This window comes from Chroicocephalus ridibundus, chromosome 1 (assembly GCF_963924245.1).
Source record: "Chroicocephalus ridibundus chromosome 1, bChrRid1.1, whole genome shotgun sequence".
NCBI classification, from domain to species: Eukaryota; Metazoa; Chordata; class Aves; order Charadriiformes; family Laridae; genus Chroicocephalus; species Chroicocephalus ridibundus.
In genome coordinates this window covers 30,962,735-30,984,282 of record NC_086284.1, presented here as the reverse complement: position 1 = coordinate 30,984,282, position 21,548 = coordinate 30,962,735, and the positions used below count along the sequence as shown (strand labels likewise).

Below are 21,548 nucleotides of genomic sequence, written 5' to 3'. Positions count from 1 at the left end.
AATCATACATAGCTCCCACCTTAGGAGAATGCATTTGCGAAGTTATAGGCACTAAGCAGTTTCAGTTTAGACTCATCTCCAAGTGAAATGGAAGAAACCATGTAAAATGCAATAAAATATATAAAATGCATGTTAGACCCAGTATGAAATTTTAATGATGCTTTCACCACATATTACAGAGTCTTGAGTGTAGCAGTTATTTGGGGATTTGTCTGCTAAGCAAGAACCTTTGAGCTCTTGATTTACTCCACACAGCAAAAGGGTCAGATACTGGTGCTTAACTCAAGTCCTGTGGAGTGGAAAGAAGGATTTGGCCCCTAAACTTAGAGGTATTCTTTCATAACTATTAGCAGAATTACTGGATAATTGGCATGTCAGTGGAACAGCCTATTCTTTATCTTATATGAGCAGAAATTAGTACTTGCTTTACTGACCTCAGCTGGATTTTGTCCATATCACTGACATTTCTATAAGCTCTGTAATAAAAAGAAGAGAATATATGTCCAGGCATTCCAGTCACACTTCCTAAATCTGAAAGCTGGGGCAAACCTCGGGGAAAACAAATTGTCATAGGATAATTTAGGTGTCTCTCTTTCACTTTCAGGAGGTTTCTTATCCTCCCACGTAGATGTCATGAAGCAGTGGTGCAGGTTTTCGTACAATGAGCCTTCCCCACCCTCCGTCCATGCAGGATAATTGCGCTGTTGTATAATGGATCAGGGAGAGAGAAATTCCTGCTGTCTCTTCACCAGTGTCAGGGACAATAAACACAATAACTAGTAGTGTAACTGCAATTTTTGTTATGTTATCCACACATGCATACATCTACAAGAGGATACCCTGATCAGCAAAACAGATAGCAACAGAAGCAGCTTGGCAATGTTTCTGATGCACAGACTTTGCAAGCAAAATTCCAGAAGGAGCCGAGTCGCGGTGACATGGATGGGATGTGGGGAGCAGAGCAATTGATCAGAAGAGGCACAGGCTGTCAGGCGTGTTCATGAAGTCCTGAAGCTGAGCACAGGCTTGCCGGTGCAGGGTGGTGCGGCACTCGCTGTCTTCTGGAATTTTCTCTATCCAGGCTTGTGCGTCAAGGAAGTACTGCATCCTGAGAGCACGTGGGACAGGTAAAGGAGGAGAGTCATTACTGCTGACATTGAGCAATGGGAAAACGCAAACCCCACGACGCTCCATCTCTCCACGGAGGCATCTCTGACATCAGGAGGAGTTATACTAGCCAAGAAACTTGCCTGAAGCCTAGTTTCACCAGCAGGTTAACTGAGCTTTGAATAAAATTTGGGAAGTGGCAGCGCCAAGCTGGGATGAATCTGGCTGTACTTGTGTTTTGAGTGACACCAGGTAAGCTCGGGCCAGGTTTCTATTAGAGTTTTCTGGAGTGGCACAAAGAGCCACAGTGCATACCAATAGGACACAGTGAAGGGGAATTTAATTTCAACAGAGTATCCCAAAATGTTTCCTAATTTTCTTAGGTGGTGAGAAGCTGCGTAGCTTCTGGCATTTTATGACTGGACTGGAGAAGACTTCAGAGGTTACACCTCTGCTGAGAGACTTCAGCCTTTAGCAGGCTTCTATTGAAGCAGGCCCCTGACTTAATCACTCACTTTGGTGTCATACAGAGATGGAGAGAAGGGACTTTTTAAGGTTTTAGGAAGCGGCGCTCACAATTTGATTAAGATTGTCTCCCTCCTAGAAGCTTTCAGAGGCACTACCTTTCTCCAGTTCTGTGCAGGGAAATGAAATATTTAAGATGCTTCCTCACTGAATATTTGATAGCGTCAGACCAAATTCCTCCTCAGATAAATTCCCTTTTTTTCATTAAAGTGTGACAATGAGAAATGAGAAGAATACACTATTCGCGTGCATGATATAACAGAAACTTTGAGAGCTGCTCTTAGCCACAGTCCCACCAATTTCTTTTGCAAACACAGGTGCTGCGTAAGGCATCTGCAGTAGATGGAACCATGTAGCTTTTCCCATTTTCCTTTTCTAGCTGTGAGTTTTAACCCAGTGGAGTCAGGGACAGATTTTGATTATGAGAAGAGTGGGAACCAGGCTCTGCACAGATATATCAGCCGATAGATTTGGGTGGCTCAGCTGTTTCCCACAGCTACCCTTTTGCCTACAGAGTGGTTCTCTTTACATTTTAGTAAAGCCAGCAGAATCAGTCCCTAAGAAATGTGGCCCTCCCTTTGCCTTCTGGAGGTATTCTAATAGATTGAGTATCCTCTGGGTTCACAGTCCACGACAGCAACTTCCATTGTACTTACTTGTTGTTGAAATCAACTGTTTTCCCATCTTTCCCCATGAGGAGGTACCGTTTGCCAGTGACCATGTTTAACTTGCACGTGGAGCGTATTAGGAATTGTCGGTTGACACCGACTTGGATGCTTTCGTCAGTAGCTGTGGCACAAGAAGAGAAAACCCCATGAACTTTTCTAATAATGAGTAGAACTGTAGCCCACAGAACACAGTCCCTTGTGTTTGTTTACTCCACTGCTAAGCCAAGGTAGTATTTCACTTGGGAGTTGTGGCTTGATGTGGGAATAAATGGTCATGATATTGTAGGATGTATTTCCCTTAACATTACCTGACAAAAAGGAAGCCATTTCTGTCTTAGCTGGTTGTCTTGGCCTCCTCAGTAATTCTTGAAGGATCTGTTTTGCTATAGAGAACTTTCGGGCCTTACGGCCTCAGAGATTGGAGAAAAAGCCAAAGGAAAAAGAAAACATGCTACCTTATATTTCAGATTGCTCAGACTCATAGTGGTGTTAAAAGGTAGCAAACTAAGTTCAAACATCTTGAGGCTCAACAATGCAGCAGGCAGTATGAAAAACACTCTCTGTAGCACACCTGACCTGAACTTCACCGATGTAGTCTTTATGCTGTTCCCTCTGAAGCTAATATGTAGGACATGCGCTTGGTGATCTCCACGCTAAAATAACTTAGAAGATTCTGGTCTGGATTCTGTCCCAGAAGATTATTCATTCGAGAGCTGCACTGCTCATTACAGAAGTGGTCATCCAAGGCAGATGAGAAGGTTACTCAGGTACTGCAATGACGTGAGAGCTGGAAAGGATGCTTATTCATCAGCCTAACCACAGGTCATGAGGATACTGTGTTGTTTGGTTAGAACAACAAAGTCCAACCAAAGTCTTTGGTTAGAACAGAGTCCATTTGAAAAAAAATGCAAATAGCAGCATTATTCTGATTTCTTACTCTCTTTCTAAAGATAATGTGAAATGTCATGCACAACTGTGGTAACAAATTCAACATTAAACCAGCTTAAATTACAGTTAAGACACCACAGTCTTCCTATCAGTTAACAGAAGTTTGTGCAGCTTCTGCTCTGTAAAGTATTATAAGTATGAAAAGTCTAGTATTCAAAATAAAACCCTAAGAATAGAATAAAAAACCAAAGCAGAATATTTTAACGCTAATAAGATTTCAGAGAATTTGATGTAGGGTGCTAATCTGTGAAACTTGGCACTGAGAACCTTATCTATTTCCCAGTTAAAACTTGCATTAATTTTACATGCAAAACTTACGGGCCAGGGAAAATTCAGTCTTCAGTACTATATGCTGGTTTATATCTGCATTTTTCCAAAGAGTAATAGAGTACTGTAGGTTTTCTCATATAACCTGGCTATTGCTCCTATGCTATATGGTGTATTGAATTTTCATTTTGTTCAAGCAATGCAAAGATGAATCAGAACTACTTGAGAAAATGATGATGTTATGCCTCAGCTTCATTGTGCTTAAATTATCATGGTGTTTGTCGGTTCGTATGCTTCACAAATGGCCTAATACAGTTCAGACAGTGGGGATCATCAGGGGAGATTTATGTTAGATATTAGGAAGAAATTCTTTATTGTGAGAGTGGTGGGACACCAGAACAGGTTGCCCAGGGAGGCTGTGGATGCCCCATCCCTGGAAGTGTTCAAGGCCAGGCTGGATGGGGCTTTGAGCAGCCTGGTCTAGTGGGAGGTGTCCCTGCCCATGGCAGGGGGGTTGGAACTAGATGATCTTAAAGTCCTTCCAACCCGAAGCATTCTATGATTCTATGATTTGACTTATTATTTTAACAGGTTATTATGTAATTTCCAATTCTAAGTCTCCAATTTTTTTAAAAATAAAATAATTGTAATATAATGTTATAGAGTATCAAAGCAGAACTTAAGGGAAACAATTCTTCAAGTTTCAGAATCTATAGCGGGAAATAAAAAAAACAGGGGGAAAAAAGAAAAAAAAGCAAAAGAGGATTCTGTGCTATTTTGCATGGACCATACTGTTCCCCTAAAGGACTCATAGGAAAACATAAATGTTAGCCATCCAAAACACATGCACTAATTCTATTAATAGTCAAATTAATCTGAGGAGAGCACACCTGCAAAATTCTCTTTTGCTGACTCCCAAGCCAAATAAGTGTCTCCATCTGTTTTCCGAACAAACCCTTTATTTGTGAGGATGAATACTGAAATAATGCCAGGGGTCCATGTCCAGAGAATGAGAATTCACCCTACTAATTCTCACCTACCCTTGGTCATGACAACAGAAACCAACCTCACTCAAAACAGCCACAGAAAACGCAGAAGATAACAACTCGAGTTCTGTCATGAGCTGACTTGGATGCAACATCTTGCTTTTTCTTCATCATTGTGAAGAATGCCTCTTCCCAGCCTTTCCCAAGCCTATTCAAAGCCTACTGATGCTGATGAGCTGCATCATACAGCACAAACCAAAGGGGATTTTGAAGGCGTCAAAAAGAAGGAGGTGGGAATGGGAGAGATCATCTCTTCGCTTCTACCTCACATTCAAAGGATGTTTCTCTCAGCTGCCAAGAAACAAAATCTTTGCACTGCTTGCCTGTGAGTTGTGAGTACAAATGAACTGAGGCCCAGAGCTCTAAATCCTTTAGATCCTATAGGTTTTCTGGAGGTGTTAATGAAACTTTCCATCATGGTACTGTAATCTCCCATAGCCAGTGTTTTGATCACTAGGTACATTATAATTTCCCTGCATATGGAAAGCCCTGGGTATGACAGATGTTGTGTCTGGACTCAGAAAGTGTGGACCTGATTTTCCGACAGGAACTGAACATTGGGCACGGATCACAAGTTGTGTGCCATAAAGTAGTGGGTGACTTTGCCGGTCTCCTGGGCAAAGACCGAAGGAGAGAGTTAATTATTCTGTTCCAGGCAGGGAAGACTTCAAAAACATTGAAGTTGCTTTTTAAAGGCATTCTGTGTCTGCCAAACTCAAAACTGACAGCCACATGATACCACAGTGGCTGAATTCTGAGAAGTCATCTGATGGCCTCTCCAGAAATCGCTTTGAAGAGTATCAGTGTTTGCTGCTGCTGATAAAATTCATGTGGGATCATCTGGGATGGCAGGCCTGCACAAGGACGTTGTCTGAGAGCAGTGCAAATCTTTACACTGCACCGAAGGAAACAGAAAGGCGGCTTTGTTGTTATCACAATTATTAAATTGAAGATCTAGTTTTCCTGTGTTCACGGACTTCAGGCATGTCATTGTGGACAACTCCTAGCCTGTTCTGCAAGGGTTGCAAGTGCTTAATGATTAATTGAGTAACAAACACTTCAAATCTTCATCTAGTATCAAAATAGAGGTCAGCGGATATGTCTACAGTAGAAGAAAATGTGGATCAATAACAGCAGTCTATAAAGTGAATTAGTTGATGCAGAAGACCTAATATCTACACTATGCATGTTTTTGGAGGGTTTATCTTAGACTAGCTCCAGTTCAGAGTCATGGACTGAATGCAGCTGCAATGTGTCTTCTGGTTTAATTTCTTCTGAAAGGATTGAAGCTCATTTGCTCTGGGACTGCTGAACAATGTCAACCAAAGCAACCTGCCCCTGAGATGAACTGAAGAGTGAGGTGGCTGCACCAATGAACCTTGACAAGAAATCAGTCTTCTTTCAAGCCTAGTATAGAGGTATATCTGACCCTACTTTCTACACGGAGACAAGGCACCTACGTGGCTCATACTGGCTAACATTCAATCCTACAAATCCCTAGTTTTCCTGCAGGTGAATGAAAGGAGCCAACCGTTTTGATACTTACTGGCTTTAAGGATTCTGTGGATTTTGGCCTCATAGTAATCAAAAACATTCTTCTGTGTACTATTGAGGAGCTCCACCTCGTACGCTGCAACAGACAACAACTGTGTGAGGCCAGACGGAAACGTGAAGTTGCATCCAAAAACTGAAAAATAGGCATGCTTTTACCAGATGTCTATACAGAGACCAGTGCGTCATCTACTCGCAAATCATGGGGTGTGAAAGACAACAGGGTAGTAATTCTGTATGCCTAATATGCTTTTAGAAAGTCGGGTATTAATCAACAACCTTTAGATTTGTATTCCTTTTGTGTATTTTTTTAAAATAAGCCCCTATATGATTAGGTTTTCACTTTTTTCCTGTCCTCCTGTTAGCATCTAACTTATCAAAGCTGCTGAACCAGTTTTTCTTCAGTAGCTCTTCCAACTTCCCATCCAAAGAAGAGGCCAGAAAGGCAAATTAACAAACTAGAAAATATTCGTCTAGCTCTGCAGAAGGAGCTGCTGAGCTATGGCATACCATGCAAAGCCTACTCTTTATCTCCATACTGTAATATTAGGGATGTAGGGGATGGTGGTGCTCACACCAGAGGTCTTCTCTAAACCATGTAACGTAATGTTGTCCATGCTTCCTTTCCCCAACATCCCACTGCATCTTTCTGAGGCCTTTACTTTTCCCTTTCACCCCCCTGATAACTGTGATAACACATGGCTTTGTTTCGTCTCCTCAGCCTCTAGGCCAGATACAGAACTCCTACTCATTTCAGGAGAGGTCTGGGCACATAAAACTATAAATTTATCCTTATTAAAAAGAACTATGTTTAAACTACATCAACAGTTGTCTTTCGTGTCTTACCATAATCTGCAATAGGGTGGTAGCAGGCAAAACTAAAGCGTGTGGTTTGAGTTACAGGTTTACGGAAAGTTGACCTGTGTCTTGGGCAGGCACCTAGAGTGAAGAAAATAAATGATACATCTGTCTCTACAGGCATGGATATTTAGATAGATATAGTTTACGCATACTCATTCACTCAACATTATAGCCGAGAATAAAATAAAATGGTAGATTGACTTTCTTATAGGTGTGGTGGAGGAGTTTTACATACGTATGCACATGCATATATATATATATATGTACTGCATTCAACTATCAAATCAGTCCTGGATATCTTTAAAAAAATTTTTTGACTTGGTACTGAACATACTAGAAGATGTTTTGTGTGCTGTATTATGCATTAGGATAATTGTAATGGTCCTTTCTGGGCTTAACAATTCTCACGTTAATGGTTCATAGAAGTAACTGTCTTCTTTTAGACCAGTCTATTTAGTAATTCCTTACCTTCTGCACAGTGGCAAACATTGCCCTGGCACACCATTGAAAGCATGGCGCTGTGCTTGGGAGCACTGTAGAACACGCTGCACTTCCTGTCTACAGAGAAAAAACAAAATGGCTTGTCTCAGAGAGCTCAGGTGGAAAAGCCTATGCAGTAGAAACCACATTTGCAGCCCGACTTTTCACTGGTCCAGAGAAATCAGAGCACTAAGGGGTTAGGTGCACATCAGCAGTCCCCAAAGACCTGTAGCTTAGGCACCATAAGGTATCACTTTGCCTTTCAGCTGAGTAGCAAACTGGGTTGTTTCTTCTGGGATATTTTTTGTGGGTTGGTTTGTGGGTTTTTTTGGTTTGTTTTTCTTTTTTTTTTTTGGTATGGTTCAATTTGGGTTAGTTTGGTGGTGGTTTTTTTTTTAAAGTTGTACTCTTTCCCTTTTTTTTTTGTTCTTGTTTCCTCTGAAAAGCATCCATCTTAAAAGCATCTTTAGACCACGGAGCTACAGCGAGCCCTGGACTGTTTCAGAAGAAGGAGGTAGGATCACCAATAGTTAGTGGTTTAAACCTAGTGTAAACTGTCTTGGATCCCTCAGCTACAGGCAAAGTAGAGATTTGACCTCATTTTCAAATGTTGTTTACGTAACTCTGGCAAATGGGGAGGATTTGCATTTAACTTCTTTGAATGGGGAACGAGACTGGGTCCTCTAGCAAGCACAGTACATAAGCCAAAACTCTAAAGTTGCCTATCTTAGATGCATAGAAAGACAGCCTCACCAAAAAGATAATGTGAGTGCAACATGCTTAAAAGCACCACAAGAAAGAGGAAATCAGGAAACCTGATTTAAAAATCCATGAGTGTAAAAGTTTGTCTTTTCATTCCATTTGCAATAATGGGCCCTTCCTGAGAGGATCCCTATTTAGATGGTCTTAAGCCATGGTAGTAGAAAACAGTATTCGAGGCAGGTTATTTTAATGCTCAGCAAAATTGCATGGTTTCAGACATTGACATTACATCAAAACTACCTTTCTATAGACTGGAGTTTGTTCTTGAGGGTATTTCTTTCAATCAGTATTGTATCATTTTTCTGCGCCCTTACCAGGGTTGTAAAAGTCATAAAGGATGGCATTTGCTGGCTGAATCAAGCCCATGGGATTGATTTGCTTTGCCCCAAATGATATACAATCTGGGTCTGGTCCGTTTGTGAGCTGGAGGAAAAAAGGAACAATAGTTATGACAAGTAAACTAACTCTTTCTTCCCAGTTAGTTCATTATTCTTTTGTCTGTACTAGCTGTTGACTGCTTGTTTCTGACGGCATAGGTGAGTTAATCCCAATAGCTGTAGCCTCAAATTGAAGAAGGCATTTCCTTCCATGATTTTATTGGGATATTTTGTGGATGAGCTAAGCCTGGTAAAGGTAGTTTTCTGAGATGTGTGCAGGCCTTCTCTCCCTGAAACTGTCTGACTGAGATTCATATCATCACTACTTTGGGACTTACTTTTCAGCTCTTGCCTAAAGCCACGTTGCACAGGGGTATCAGGTGTAATATATGTTCATAACTTATCCTCTACCACTGGGCACCAGTATAAACACTTTCCTTAGTAAAATGCTAAGGTCAGGAACAGTTTTTGACCTATGTTAACTATCTGGGACAGTCATAGCAGCAATAACATTTACGTTTAAAGGTCATGGGGAACAGGAGAGGTGCCTGAGGACTGGAGGAAGGCTGACATCACTCCAATCTTCAAAAAAGGCAAGAAGGAGGACCCAGGGAACTACAGACTGGTTAGTCTCACCTCTGTCCCTGGGAAGGTAATGGAGGGACTCATTCTGGATGTCATCTCCAAACACATTGAGGAACAGGAAGTCATTGGAAGTGGTCAGCATGGGTTTACCAAGGGCAAATCATGCCTGACCAATCTGATAGCTTTCTATGATGTTATAACGGGTTGGCTGGATGAGGGGAGAGCCGTAGATGTCATCTACCTTGACCTTAGCAAGGCTTTTGACATTGTCTCCCATAACATCCTCATTAGGAAGCTGAGGAAGTATGGGCTAGACGAGGTGACAGTGAGGTGGATCGAGAGCTGGCTGTGTGACAGAACTCAGAGGGTTGTGATCAGCGGCACAGAGTCTAGTTGGAGGCCTGTAACCAGTGGTGTCCCCCGGGGTCAATACTTGGTCCAATTTTGTTCAGTATATTCATTAATGACCTAAATGAGGGGACAGAGTGTATCCTCAGCAAGTTTGCTGATGATACCAAACTGGGAGGGGTGGCTGACACCCCAGAGGGCCGTGCTGCCATCCAGCATGACCTGGACAGGCTGGAGAGCTGGGCAGAGAAGAACCTAATGAGGTTCAACAAAAGCAAGTGCAAGGTCCTGCACCTGGGAAGGAAGAATGCTAAGCACCAGTATAGGTTAGGGGTGGACCTGCTGGGAAGCAGCTCTGAGGAGAAGGACCTGGGGGTCCTGGTAGACAGTAAATTATCCATGAGCAAGCAGTGTGCCCTTGTCGCCAAGAAGGCCAATGGCATCCTGGGCTGCATGGGCAAGAGTGTGGCCAGTAGGTCGAGGGAGGTCATTCTCCCCCTCTACTCTGCACTGGTGAGGCCACAACTGGAGTACTGTGTCCAGTTTTGGGCTCCCCAGTTCAAGAGGCACAGGGAACTGCTGGAGAGAGTCCAGCAAAGGGCAACAAAGATGACTGAGGGACTGGAGCATCTCCCTTATGAGGAAAGGCTGAGAGAGCTGGGACTCTTTAGCCTGGAGAAGAGAAGGCTGAGGGGAGACCTTATTATGGCATACAAGTATCTAAAGGGTGGGTTGAAGGAGGATGGTGCCAGACTCTTTTCAGTGGTTCCCAGTGACAGGACGAGGGGTAACGGGTACAAGCTGGAACATAGGAAGTTCCGTTCAAATACACAGAAAAACTTCTTTACGGTGAGGGTGACAAAGCACAGGAACAGGCTGCCCAGGGAGGTTGTGGAGTCCCCTTCTCTGGAGACTTTCAAGACCCGCCTGGATGCAGTCCTGAGTGATGTGCTCTAGGCAATCCTGCTTTAGCAGGGGCGTTGGACTAGATGATCTCTAGAGGTCCCTTCCAACTCTGAAGATCCTGTGATTCTATGATTTTTTCATTTGTCTATTGCCTTATATTTAAAAAAAATCATTGCCCTGTGTGTGCTTTCTACAGGGATGCCACTGCTTTGGCTGTGGAGGTGAAGCAACTCAAGTGGATAATTGGGTCGGGTGGAGTCATTATCCAAAATATTGTGAAATATGCACACAAACTAGGGGTTTTGACATTTACATTTGTTCGTTACTATATGGATCTTGATCCATAAATACTGAAATTCATATGCTAAGTGTTCATGTGGAATTTACATGACCACCAGTTATCACTTTGTTAATCTTGGATGAAAAGTGTCTATTCTGACTGGAGAGGATTTATCTTTTTTGGGGGGACTGAAGCCCATGTCTCAAACATGGACTACATCTCCTGGAACATAGAAAGGCAGAGGATGAAGGTGCACATTTCCCTTTTTCCCCTCCTCCACCCTCTTTCAACCGAGCTGTTCAATAATAATATATGACAAAAATCATATAGGTAATGGAGTGTGAAAACCAATAATGATTAGGTTTAAATAGAAGTCTATATATGCTATCTGAAATGACAGACATTAGAAAATCATTGGGTTTGCTTACCTCGCCAAAGTAGAGCAAAACCTTTCCTTCCTTGTACTCATAGTGCTGAATGTACTGGTCTGAAGACATCACCAACTGCAGAAAAACACACAAACAAAAAAAATCAGAACAAAACCCTAAAATAACAGGAACACATTTGCTACCACCCTCTATATTTCGGTTTGCTTTGTTGAGCTGTGTGCTTTATTCTGCCCTCTTTCTTCCTCCTCAAAGGTGACAGTCCATGAGAGCACGAACCCGGGCAATCAGCCCCCAACCAAGCAGGCTCCAGAGCCTAAAACTTGGCAGCCACCTTTGCAGAGCGCTGTGCCCCATCTCCCCATCACTGTGCCCTGCCAACAACCGCCTCTAAAAGATTTACCTCTCTTCTACCCTGCCAGCACAGGACATGCTATCCTGGCATGTTGTGGGACAACAGTGCCAGTGGGAACAGCAACATGTGTTAAGGACAGGTATGTATTTAAGTGCCCTGCTGAGCCTTGCCCTAATTTCTATTACAAGGGACTAAGAAGGCTGAACTTTGTTCACCACAAGTTTTTCATTTCTTGTATATATTCAGCAAATACTTTATCGGATCAAGCATAATGAAAATATATCTATCCAAAATCTGTTTTCCCTTCTTTATTCTGTGGACTTTGGAAAGATTTTGAAAGACAAATTTTCTATAGAAAAGGCTATAAAAGATTGCACAGAAAAGCGTGTTCCTGACCTGTTCAAGATCCTTTGTGTCAGGCTCCAAGCCACTCAGCAGAGAGAGATCAACCAGGGACATCTTTGGTGGGTTGGAACCTGTGGACCTTTTTAAGGAAGACCATCAGCAGTCAACATCTGCACTGAACAGCCTGCTTACCGCAAAAGCGCTGCTGAAGATAGGGAAGGTAAACAGCACTGACAAAGTGTCTGTTCTCTATTACCTAGAGATTGGAAATAGGAAAGGAGTTTATCCAAATTCTTCACGGACAAAGTCAAATTTACATCACCTTTGCTGTTCCAAGGCAAAAATTCTCATCACTCTAACTATCCATTAGGTATATATGTTGGACTTCCAATCTTTTCTAATTCCACCTTCTCAGAGATCAGGTAGTTGTGTCATTGCTGGAAAATGAAGTTTTTCTGCGCTCATATAGGGCGCCTTGCCATAAGGTATTCTATACACCCTTAGTGGTACTTCAGGAACTTTTATTTTGTCATCCTTCTTTCCCTACAGGGAATGTACCACGGTGTAGGGAAGAAGTATGGCGATGTAGCCAGTGCCTTCAGTTTTTCTCTTGCGCCTTAAGTACAAAAAAGGGAGCTTCACAACATTGTTTAAGCCTCACCCTAACACTCAGCAATATCCTGCAGAACAGTGGATCTGATAGTTGATAAATGTTACATAGCAATTAATGGGGAAAATGGTGCTTCAGACAGCACACAATCCACTGAATACCTGTTTAACTAGGGAGAGCGAAACCTGGGAATTAGGGTAACTCCAGTCCTCCCCTCCAATTGTTCATGCCGCTGCCTAGGAGGGGGAATCAAAAACACTACCTCTGAGGCGTTGGCAAAAGTCAGTGGAAAAGCTAAATTCTACTGGGGAGCAAAACCTGCTTCTGCCACCCTGCACCTCTCTGGAGTGGAACTCAGGACATCCACCACTTTGTGCTTCTGCGACCCTTGCCAGACTGTGAAAGGGAGCAAAAGCAGATGTTTCAGTCTTATTCTGCCCAGGAGAATTTTTTTTCTCAGTAGCTTTGCCCTTGCCTACTTCTTGATTGCTACAACAGGATGCCCCTTCTACCTCCTCTCCTCCCCCAAATATTAGTAGACGTCTTTTCTTTTTTATGAGGCCAGAGTGTGACCATGAAGGAAGTAACAGCATCTCTCCAGAAAGCAATAAATCTTTGTACTTGTGTTATTACTATATTCCAATTGTATCTACTTTATTTAAGAGAAGTCTTCTTCCAAATGATTAGCCGGACAGGCACTCTAAAGTCTTTGATGGGGCAGAATCTGCAATGGACATTTGAGATCTATGTAAATTGTCTAATACATTCTGTGGAAACCTTTTCTCCTGTCATGAGAGAAAGGATGCAGGCTCACCACGTAAGCATACTCACAGGTCAGCAGGCTGGATGCTGAGCTTGTGGATATGAAGAGGGTGACCAAGAAGAATTACAAACAACAATGAATGCATTTTCTAATGAAGAGCTGATCTTGCGGACCTACCTGACACAGACTTTGTACTGCAGTGGTTGAACTTTATTGCGAATGATCACATCCCTTTTCCTTCTGCTGTGGATATCAAACCACTCTATTTCAGACAGTGGGTCCAAGTCAGTGTGTTCTGAAGCAATCACATCCTCATAATCATCTTCTTCGTCAGAGTATGCAGCTTCTGGAGGTGACAGACATGATCAGCCATGCACAAATTTGACTGAGGACCTGGTACTTTGTCTCCTTTTTCTATAATGATAAATACCAGTGGGCAGTCATGACATGTCTATGGGGTTTATAAAAGTTTGCTGTACATCATCTCAGTGTTTCTAATTCATTCAGACATAAAATTTTAGGGATAATTATAGTAAGAATAACCAACAGATCTAGCTAAGAGTTAGGTTTAAGCTATGCATAAATATGTAAAGGACAATCCCTGCCTCCAAAGGTCAGCTATTCAAACAGAAAAAAATGCAGACATAGGCAGAGAGGATGATGAATGCACACTTCAGGGGATGGAAAACACAGTCTTGCTCTTCCGAAAAACCTACAACAGATCTGCCCCAAACAATGTTTAAGGCCACATGGTATGTCTCTTCTTAGCCAGGGAACTGAGCTGGGCTTTCCCCTCACAGCAGCCAGGAACACCGTAAAGGGAGTTTACCTTGCTATCCTCCCAATAACAAAGAAGGGTTACTAATAGTACCTGTCTATCTGTTAGGTACCCACTGCACCTACAGTCACTCACATAGTTATTAAACCATTTAAGAGTATTAATAAGCTGAATGAAACAATAGCTAGGCAGAGTTCAGAGGCCTCTCTCTTTCCTTGTTTCATTCTGTTATTCCCACTTTCTGAGGCTGGAAAGGCATTAAGTATCATTAGTAGCTGGACAAATGCGCCACCTTCGAGACCCAGCCACCTCCTTTTTCACTCACCAGGGTGCTTAATGCTCCCTTCCATTTCCACCGTCAAAATCAAATCATTACATGTGTTGTTCTTCAGCTCAGAAGACCAGTACACTTTTAATATCTAAGACGAACACACAAACAGCAATCCACAGAAAATATAATTTAAATTACAAGGGATTTACTCATCCAGGACTTCAGCAAATGCTGATGGGATATGGGAGTGTGGAAAGAAACACTGGTCTCCCAGAGGCACAGACCAGTCGCAGAGGAGTCTCGTGGGTGTAAGTGGGAGAGGTCCCATATGCAAATCACAAAGGGCGTGAGACCTTTGAGATAACTCTCCATTCCCAACCACAAAGGGGTCTTTCAAACTCCATCCGCCTCTATCAGCATTGACATTTCATGGACTTGACAAAGTTAAAAACAGGAGAAACTGATTGCCCATCAGGGCAGTCTGTAGGCCCCTAATTTTAGAAACGTGGGGGTAGGAACACAAAGGATGAAGCCATGGCAAGTAATTTCTCACTCTGCTTTCAAAAAAGGATTAAAGGAAGTTCATTTGGACTCTGAATTTCTGATTTACAGCTTACACTCATTGTCCCATTTCCTCTTCCATGTACAGACACTTCAAGTTTTCTTCCAAGTTCAAGCTGCAAACCAAGGCAAAAAAAAAAAAGAAAAAAAAGAGAAAAAAAAGACATTTAGTCTATGCTCAGCATTTGATCTATTGTTTTTCTGAAGTCTTGATGGCCTTCTATGTCTTTTCCCCTCTGAACTAGGGTAGGGAAAATCTTAACTATGGCAGGAGTTATGAGACCTCAAGTATCATAAGATTTTTTAGTGTGCTGTGTTGGTGCATCTTATTCTGTTGTTCTGGGGCCCAGGAGACATATTTTTCCAACTTCACTCTCTCCTCTGTAGCCTGGATTTGGCATTTTCACAGGTCCCAACACACTGAATATCACAATATTCCCCTTCTTCCTCATTCCCTAGCAAGACTTGGGCTCCTGGCTCCTCCTTGATATTGGAGGAGATTCATGTCACCAAAGTCCTTGAAGGGGCAGGAAAGGGCTTCTAAAGTGGGCTGCTAAGCATTTATTGTTTTTTTTTCTTTAAAAAGATTCTGTTGTTTTACAGATTAAATTATTAAAAAAATGTTATAAACCAGCTACATCTTGATTGCTCAACATGAGAAAACCTAGGCCAGATGATCCAATGTTTCTCCTGTTTGAGGAAAAAAACCTTGAAACAATGGACGGTTGCATACCTCTAGCTGCTTCTGAATCACTTCATCAGTATCAATCAGAGTAATACTGTAGTCTTCTTGTCTTCCAGGTGTTCCCAGTTTTACAGTCAGGTTGGTGGAAGCAGTGTTCTGGGTCTGTATGCTGTATGCTGACAAAGCTTCTAGGGCCACCACCGTGTCCTAGGGGAGAAAGAAATGCAAAAAAAAGTAACAATTATGCCAGGTTATTTCAACAATATGTAAGATGACATGATCAGTCACCTGGATCTATTCTTCAGTTTTATGGGTTTTGCTGCTTTGAAGTTCTCCTGTATCTGTCTGTTCCCACCTGCACGGACTATTCATTTAATTTCCTAGCTTCTTCTTTCAGCATTAAAATCCTAAAGCCACTGGATTTCTGATCTTTGATTATCATAAGTCTTCATAAAGACAAAAGAATCTTTGCTGGCTTATAAGCATTTTATCTTGGCCCATTTTTAATTAATGAGCCCAAATCTTTAATGCTTCGTACACCAAAGAAGTTCAGGATTAACTGTTATGATGCTTTCAAATCTAAATGAAAAATTCTTTATGGGGCTTCTGTTTTCTTCCCTACACCTGAAACTCCACCCGGACTGGTGGTCAGGCACCTGTGTAGAGCAGTATCCTCCACCGTAGTTCCTCCTTTCTGTCAGCCACGTAGCAATAGGCCTTGCGTACTCCATGTCTTTCAGGAGCAATGTTTGAAGCAATGCATAGGCAGTGGTTTCCACTGAGACTGCGTCGTTGCCATTTCCCCAGTAGCGCTGCTGCTTTGCTGCAAGAATGATTCAGTCTTGAACCCCCTTCGTAAAGACATTTTCCAAAAATGACTATTGTTCTACACAGTAGATATTTCATGTCATAGCGCTGAGGAGCCACCAGACACAAATACTGTCGTGAGAGCAACAAATCAGTTGGGAAGCAGAGATGGTGGAAAAGGAAACCCACAATTTTCAATTTTGACTTGTCCAATCATCACAGTCTAATGATGCCATTGAACAGTGATGCCCATCTGACGGAGTGGTAGCATTGTGTCTGGTGTTCCCCAGAAGATAATAGTATTAACTATGCCCATAAATCCAGTCTTGACTAAGGAGAAGCATATTCCCTACACTTAAACTATGGCTATTAAACCATAATGTGTTCACAAAATGAATCGGGAGAAATTAATAGCGTGGCAGTGCAGCAACAAAATCAGTTGACTCAGCATTGACCACAGCCACACACTGTGGGGGGAAGAGGTGACATCCGTGTGGAGCTGGAACAAAGCTCTCAGAACTGGCGGGGGTCTTTGAAAACAGGTGGGCTGGAAAAGACACCTTCCCTCTTGATCACAAATCCAGTCTGAACTATTCCCATATGTAATTGTTCATTCCTATTTACTCGTCAAAAGTTTCTTTCTCAGCTGGCTTGAGCTTTTTTAATGGACTTTAGGGATGTGGAAACTTGTTTGGCAGCAAGGGAAACAAAAAAGGTAAATGGCAATTTACTGTGGTTTTCCAATTCCGGTATCAAATACAGTCATGATCCAAACTTCACAATGCTAAGTTGTTACTTGATAGTGATATTAATTATACAAATTACATATTACAGTTTCAACAATGAAAAATTTAATTATGTAATTTAGATAATTATGTTACACATATACATAAAACATGTCTATACAATTAAATGATCTTAATTTACTTGAATTTGTTTTGCTCATATAGGAGTGCTCAAAGTGCTTTAATTAGGAAAAGTGCTTTCTAACTGAATTTTTAAGAATGGTTACCAGTACCTGCATCAAAAACTGAACAGCCCCTTAATTTTTCTTTCACAAACTGAGCTTCTTCACCATCAGACTGCACAAGCGTCAGAGCATAAGCAGTGATGGCTGTAGAATAGCAATTAGTATTTTTTGAAAGTTCATTTTTCATGTAAGCCACCGCTCTTCTAATCACTTGTGCCTGTGAAAACAGAATGGATTCATTTGAAAAGGTCATTGAGACTATTACTGCTGGCGAGAGAACTAGGAAATTAGAATACTTCACTGTACTAATTTTTGAGACAATTTTAATAATTTTTGCTAAAGCCATTGATGATGGAGTGGATAGCTTGAAACACCTTGTTGTATATTAGGCCACAGCACCTTTTCCTATCCACCACAGATGTAAACAGACTTTTAGCTCCTCATTTGCAGTACTATAAGATAGTAGAGTGGACATGCCGTGGTGTAATAGCCTTCAAACGTAAAGATAAATAGTCAGCTTTCCTACCACATCAGGTGACTGGTAAACCTGTAGAGTCTGTTGCAATGCTATAGTTACAAAGGCTGTCAAAGCCAAGTCCTCTTCTGCTGACCTAATGCCACCCTGAAAGATGAACATGAAAAGTTAAATGTACACGTGTATGCTTACAATTAAATTTAGAAAAATCACACTTCATGAAGTCAAGGACCTTCTTGTCAAACCATCTGACCACAGACCATATAGTTTTACCCTTTAATTTTGCTCAATAAATTGTGTCTGCCTAAAGTATATCTTCTAAAATGGCAGTTTGCACTGAACGATGCTAAGAGATTAGGAACCCACTACAGCCTTCAGCTACTAATCAAATATTTAATTATTTAACTTATAGTTAAAAATCTACAGTTTTTCATTGGGATACTCGTGACTTCAATTTCCAAGCCCTAGTGTGTTTTATTTTTTCCTGTTTCTCTGCTAATCCCTATAGACTAAAGAGCCCTTTAACACCCAGAGCTTTTCTCCTGTAAAGGTATTTATACACCATTATTAGATCATTTCTTATTCCTCTTCTTGATAAAATAAACACAGTGCCCTCATTAGCTTTTTTTTCTGAAGTTCTGCGTTTACATTCCTGTTGCTTGTGATCTCCTTTGACAACAACCTTCAACAACCTTTGACAACAATCTTGTCTTTTGCTTAGCCCCAAATGTTTATCCTTAGGAGGATAGGTTGGTTGCTTGGAAAGACTCAAGTCTCTGTATAAAATTATCATGCACAGCTCCTGAAGCAAATGTAAAATAGAATATAAGTATCTCAGCCTGAACACAGGTCAAAAAAACCTTTGGCCAGTGCTTGAGTTTTTTGTTTTTTTTTTCCCAAACAATGTTACATCAACGGTGGAACTGGCTTGGATGGCGAAAGCATCATTAATGAGATCATTAATAAATCATTAAATCATTAAATCATAGATCATTAATAAAATCAATACTTTTTTTGGTATAAGATCACTACAAAGGTATCTGCATTTTCAATGAATTTCGGAAGATACACACTATTTTCATATCCTAGATGCATGGACAGTGTAACAATTTTGTGTTTCTGGACACCTCCAGGGGATGTGTAGATTAACATATTGAATTGGAAATTCTGATTAGGTATTAATATATTATTTTTTATTTCACCATGGGAGTGGTTAAATACTGAAACAGGTTACCCAGAGAGACTGTGGGATCCCCATCCTTGGACGTACTCAAGACATGTCTGGTCCTGTGCAATCTGATCTAACAAGACCTGTCCTGACCAGGGGTTGGACTAGGTGATCTCTGGAGGTTCCTTCAAAACTAAATTATGATTCTATGGCTCTATTGCCTTTGACAATAAAAGGCATAAATTTGTACCAAGCACAAAGATCTCAGAATTCATTTTCTAAGTGCTCTGGAGGCATAGGTCATCTGCAAAATTATCTAAGACTGGATCAAAAGATAAAGGTGGTGAAGTGCTAGCTATGCATCTCTGACATAACAGACATTTTTACAAATTCATTTTACATTGCAGATTTCTTTTCTTTAGATACATTTCTTGTTACTCAACAATTCACAATATAGCTTTCAATCCCTAGTAGCCCTAAATATGCAAAAGATTGTTCTAAATATGGATGACCTACCTGCATAGTCCTGTCCATTACTGGGTGATGGTCATGGAATGAATTGTCTGCCTGCTGTTGATTAATCAAGTAGGAAATGGAGTTGCGTATGTGACTGTCTTGGATACTAATGTATTCTCTGCACCTTGTGAGCACTTTAACAATGAATGCAGTCAACCTGCACAAAAGAAAATGTTCCCAACTTGTGCTGACATATATTTATAGAAGAGCATATTGACAAGAAAAAGAAACATACTCGTTTTCTACATAGACTTCTATTCAATACAGTGTGCCCAATGAAACCTAGTGAGTTATTGTTGGACATCAGCATGAATGTTTCTACTCTGTGGCAAATGCAAAATCATGAGGAGCTCAGTATAAATCTCCTTCACCAAGGACTAACTAAACATGCTGGGAGTCTTATGTGGCTGACTATCCATGACAAAAGTATATAGGCAACACCATGCCCACCAGATTTTGAAAATTCCCTCCCCGTCCCCGAAAAGCTTCTGATGCATCAAATAATAGTAGAGGTATTTTGGAAAAAAAAAACAACCAACAAACAAACCCTGAAAAATACACTTACCATACGCTACTGGGGGTTGTTTTAAATGCTCCATAGGAGCCATCCTCCTTCTGAAACTCAAGCAGTCTAGTATAACCTGCATGAACAGGACAGCACATAACTGTTCAGAGAATACAGAAGAATACACATATTTCTTGGGCATTTTCATACATTGCTTGTATTAACATAGACACATTCATTATTGACTGGGGGAAGAGTACATGGAGGTGTTCATTGGCATGTTAAGGAGGAAATGGCTGGGTCAGCAGGCCTTTGACAGAGTCTTGTTTGACTTAAATGAGCTATGAGAATAACCTGAAAACTGCAGGTATCTACAGCTACAAAGCATTTTCGGTGTAGTAGATCTTGTAAAACTTATTTTCCATTACTGACACCTTTGCAACTGTTGACTTTATAGTGCATGGAATCAAAAAATCTAAAAACATCATCTCTTGGATCAAACATAGAGGCCACAACTCATGATTTCTAAGCCTGATCTTGACTGCTATTATCTTGATAAAGTCTGTACCATAGCCACAAAACTAATTTTCTACCCCAGTGAACTTGGACAAGAATCAATAAAAGCATAATACAGGGACTAAATGCTGCTGATGATACCAAACACTCATCAGCAGGATCTCAATGTCCCTTTAGGCAACCTTAGATGAATCTTAGATAATCTTAGGCAACCTTAGATAAATAGGCAAAGACCTCCATTCAGCAACTGTTACCATGTTTTTAATCTCTATTTATACCCCCTTATTTTTTACTGATGAAACGTGTGTCAGATGTTGTCTGAAGATCATGAAGACAGGTGCACTGTATTGCTTTATCTGCAGCAGAGATGTCTACATCTCAGCTGGTTATCCTAAGCACTCAATATCTATGATCCAGGGGGAGAAATAAGCATTTTTAGGACATGATTCATCTTGATCTATCTTGCACATCTATGTTAGGGGGAAATGATAAACTGGCCTTTTCTGTCGATTTACTCAGAAAGAATTGAAATTGATCAGCTCAGATGTTAACTTTCTGCTTCTAAATTAGTCAAGAGAGAATGTGGACTGTGACTGTCAGTACTATGCCATGTCAGATGTAGGCAATTAGTCACCTAAATCCTCCTCACCAGTTCTGTTTCTTGTGTCTGTCTGCAGATTGTCAGAGGCATTCCTGCGTGGCGGTGTTAAAGGCAACACTCACGCCTTCGGCCAGTAGCGATGGTTCGTGTGCAATGTGAAGGGATAACAATGACCATGTCAGTTGGTCTTCGGGTTTTTTCCTGCATACCTTTTTCAATCATGCTAAGAGCTTCCTCTTTCTTTTCAGGATTAAAGTTCACCCACTGCTCACTGGCATCCAAGTACTCAATAGCGTAGGCTGCAGGGGCCATTTTCACCATTGTTTGTTCTGCACAGCCTGTAGGCACCTGAATAAGTTTCTCGACTCCAGTGAGACTAAGACAATTTTCAACAGACTCGTCCATAAGATTCCCTGTTGTAAAAAACACAAGCCATATTACATATCGTATTCAAAGCTGTCTGGTGTTAACAGGAGAAAGATGATACTAGCTATAGGTTGACATTTCAGCATGGCCTGACACTTC

At 41.3% G+C, this 21,548-nt stretch overlaps 1 protein-coding gene across 3 annotated transcripts in view; it reads right to left on the bottom strand.

Annotated features, from left to right (window-relative positions):
- Positions 1-222: 222 nt before the first annotated feature.
- The window catches only part of LOC134514887 (complement C4-like), a 63,488-nt gene continuing 42,162 nt past the window's right edge, over positions 223-21,548 (bottom strand). For 2 of the 3 annotated variants that reach the window (XM_063333248.1, XM_063333256.1), the window contains exons 25-42: positions 21,233-21,436; positions 19,967-20,042; positions 19,402-19,558; positions 17,769-17,864; positions 17,291-17,459; positions 16,122-16,288; positions 15,514-15,672; positions 14,837-14,896; positions 14,274-14,367; positions 13,348-13,516; positions 11,849-11,936; positions 11,140-11,214; positions 8,530-8,638; positions 7,442-7,531; positions 6,959-7,051; positions 6,108-6,191; positions 2,289-2,421; positions 223-1,108 (exon numbers count right to left, since the gene is read on the bottom strand). In XM_063333248.1, the coding sequence (XP_063189318.1) occupies positions 970-1,108; positions 2,289-2,421; positions 6,108-6,191; positions 6,959-7,051; positions 7,442-7,531; positions 8,530-8,638; positions 11,140-11,214; positions 11,849-11,936; positions 13,348-13,516; positions 14,274-14,367; positions 14,837-14,896; positions 15,514-15,672; positions 16,122-16,288; positions 17,291-17,459; positions 17,769-17,864; positions 19,402-19,558; positions 19,967-20,042; positions 21,233-21,436 (2,162 nt within the window). In that variant the 3' untranslated portion in view covers positions 223-969. Of the gene's footprint in view, positions 1,109-2,288; positions 2,422-6,107; positions 6,192-6,958; positions 7,052-7,441; positions 7,532-8,529; positions 8,639-11,139; positions 11,215-11,848; positions 12,054-13,347; positions 13,517-14,273; positions 14,368-14,836; positions 14,897-15,513; positions 15,673-16,121; positions 16,289-17,290; positions 17,460-17,768; positions 17,865-19,401; positions 19,559-19,966; positions 20,043-21,232; positions 21,437-21,548 lie in introns of those variants that run through there. The other variant, XM_063333265.1, reaches the window with a different exon arrangement.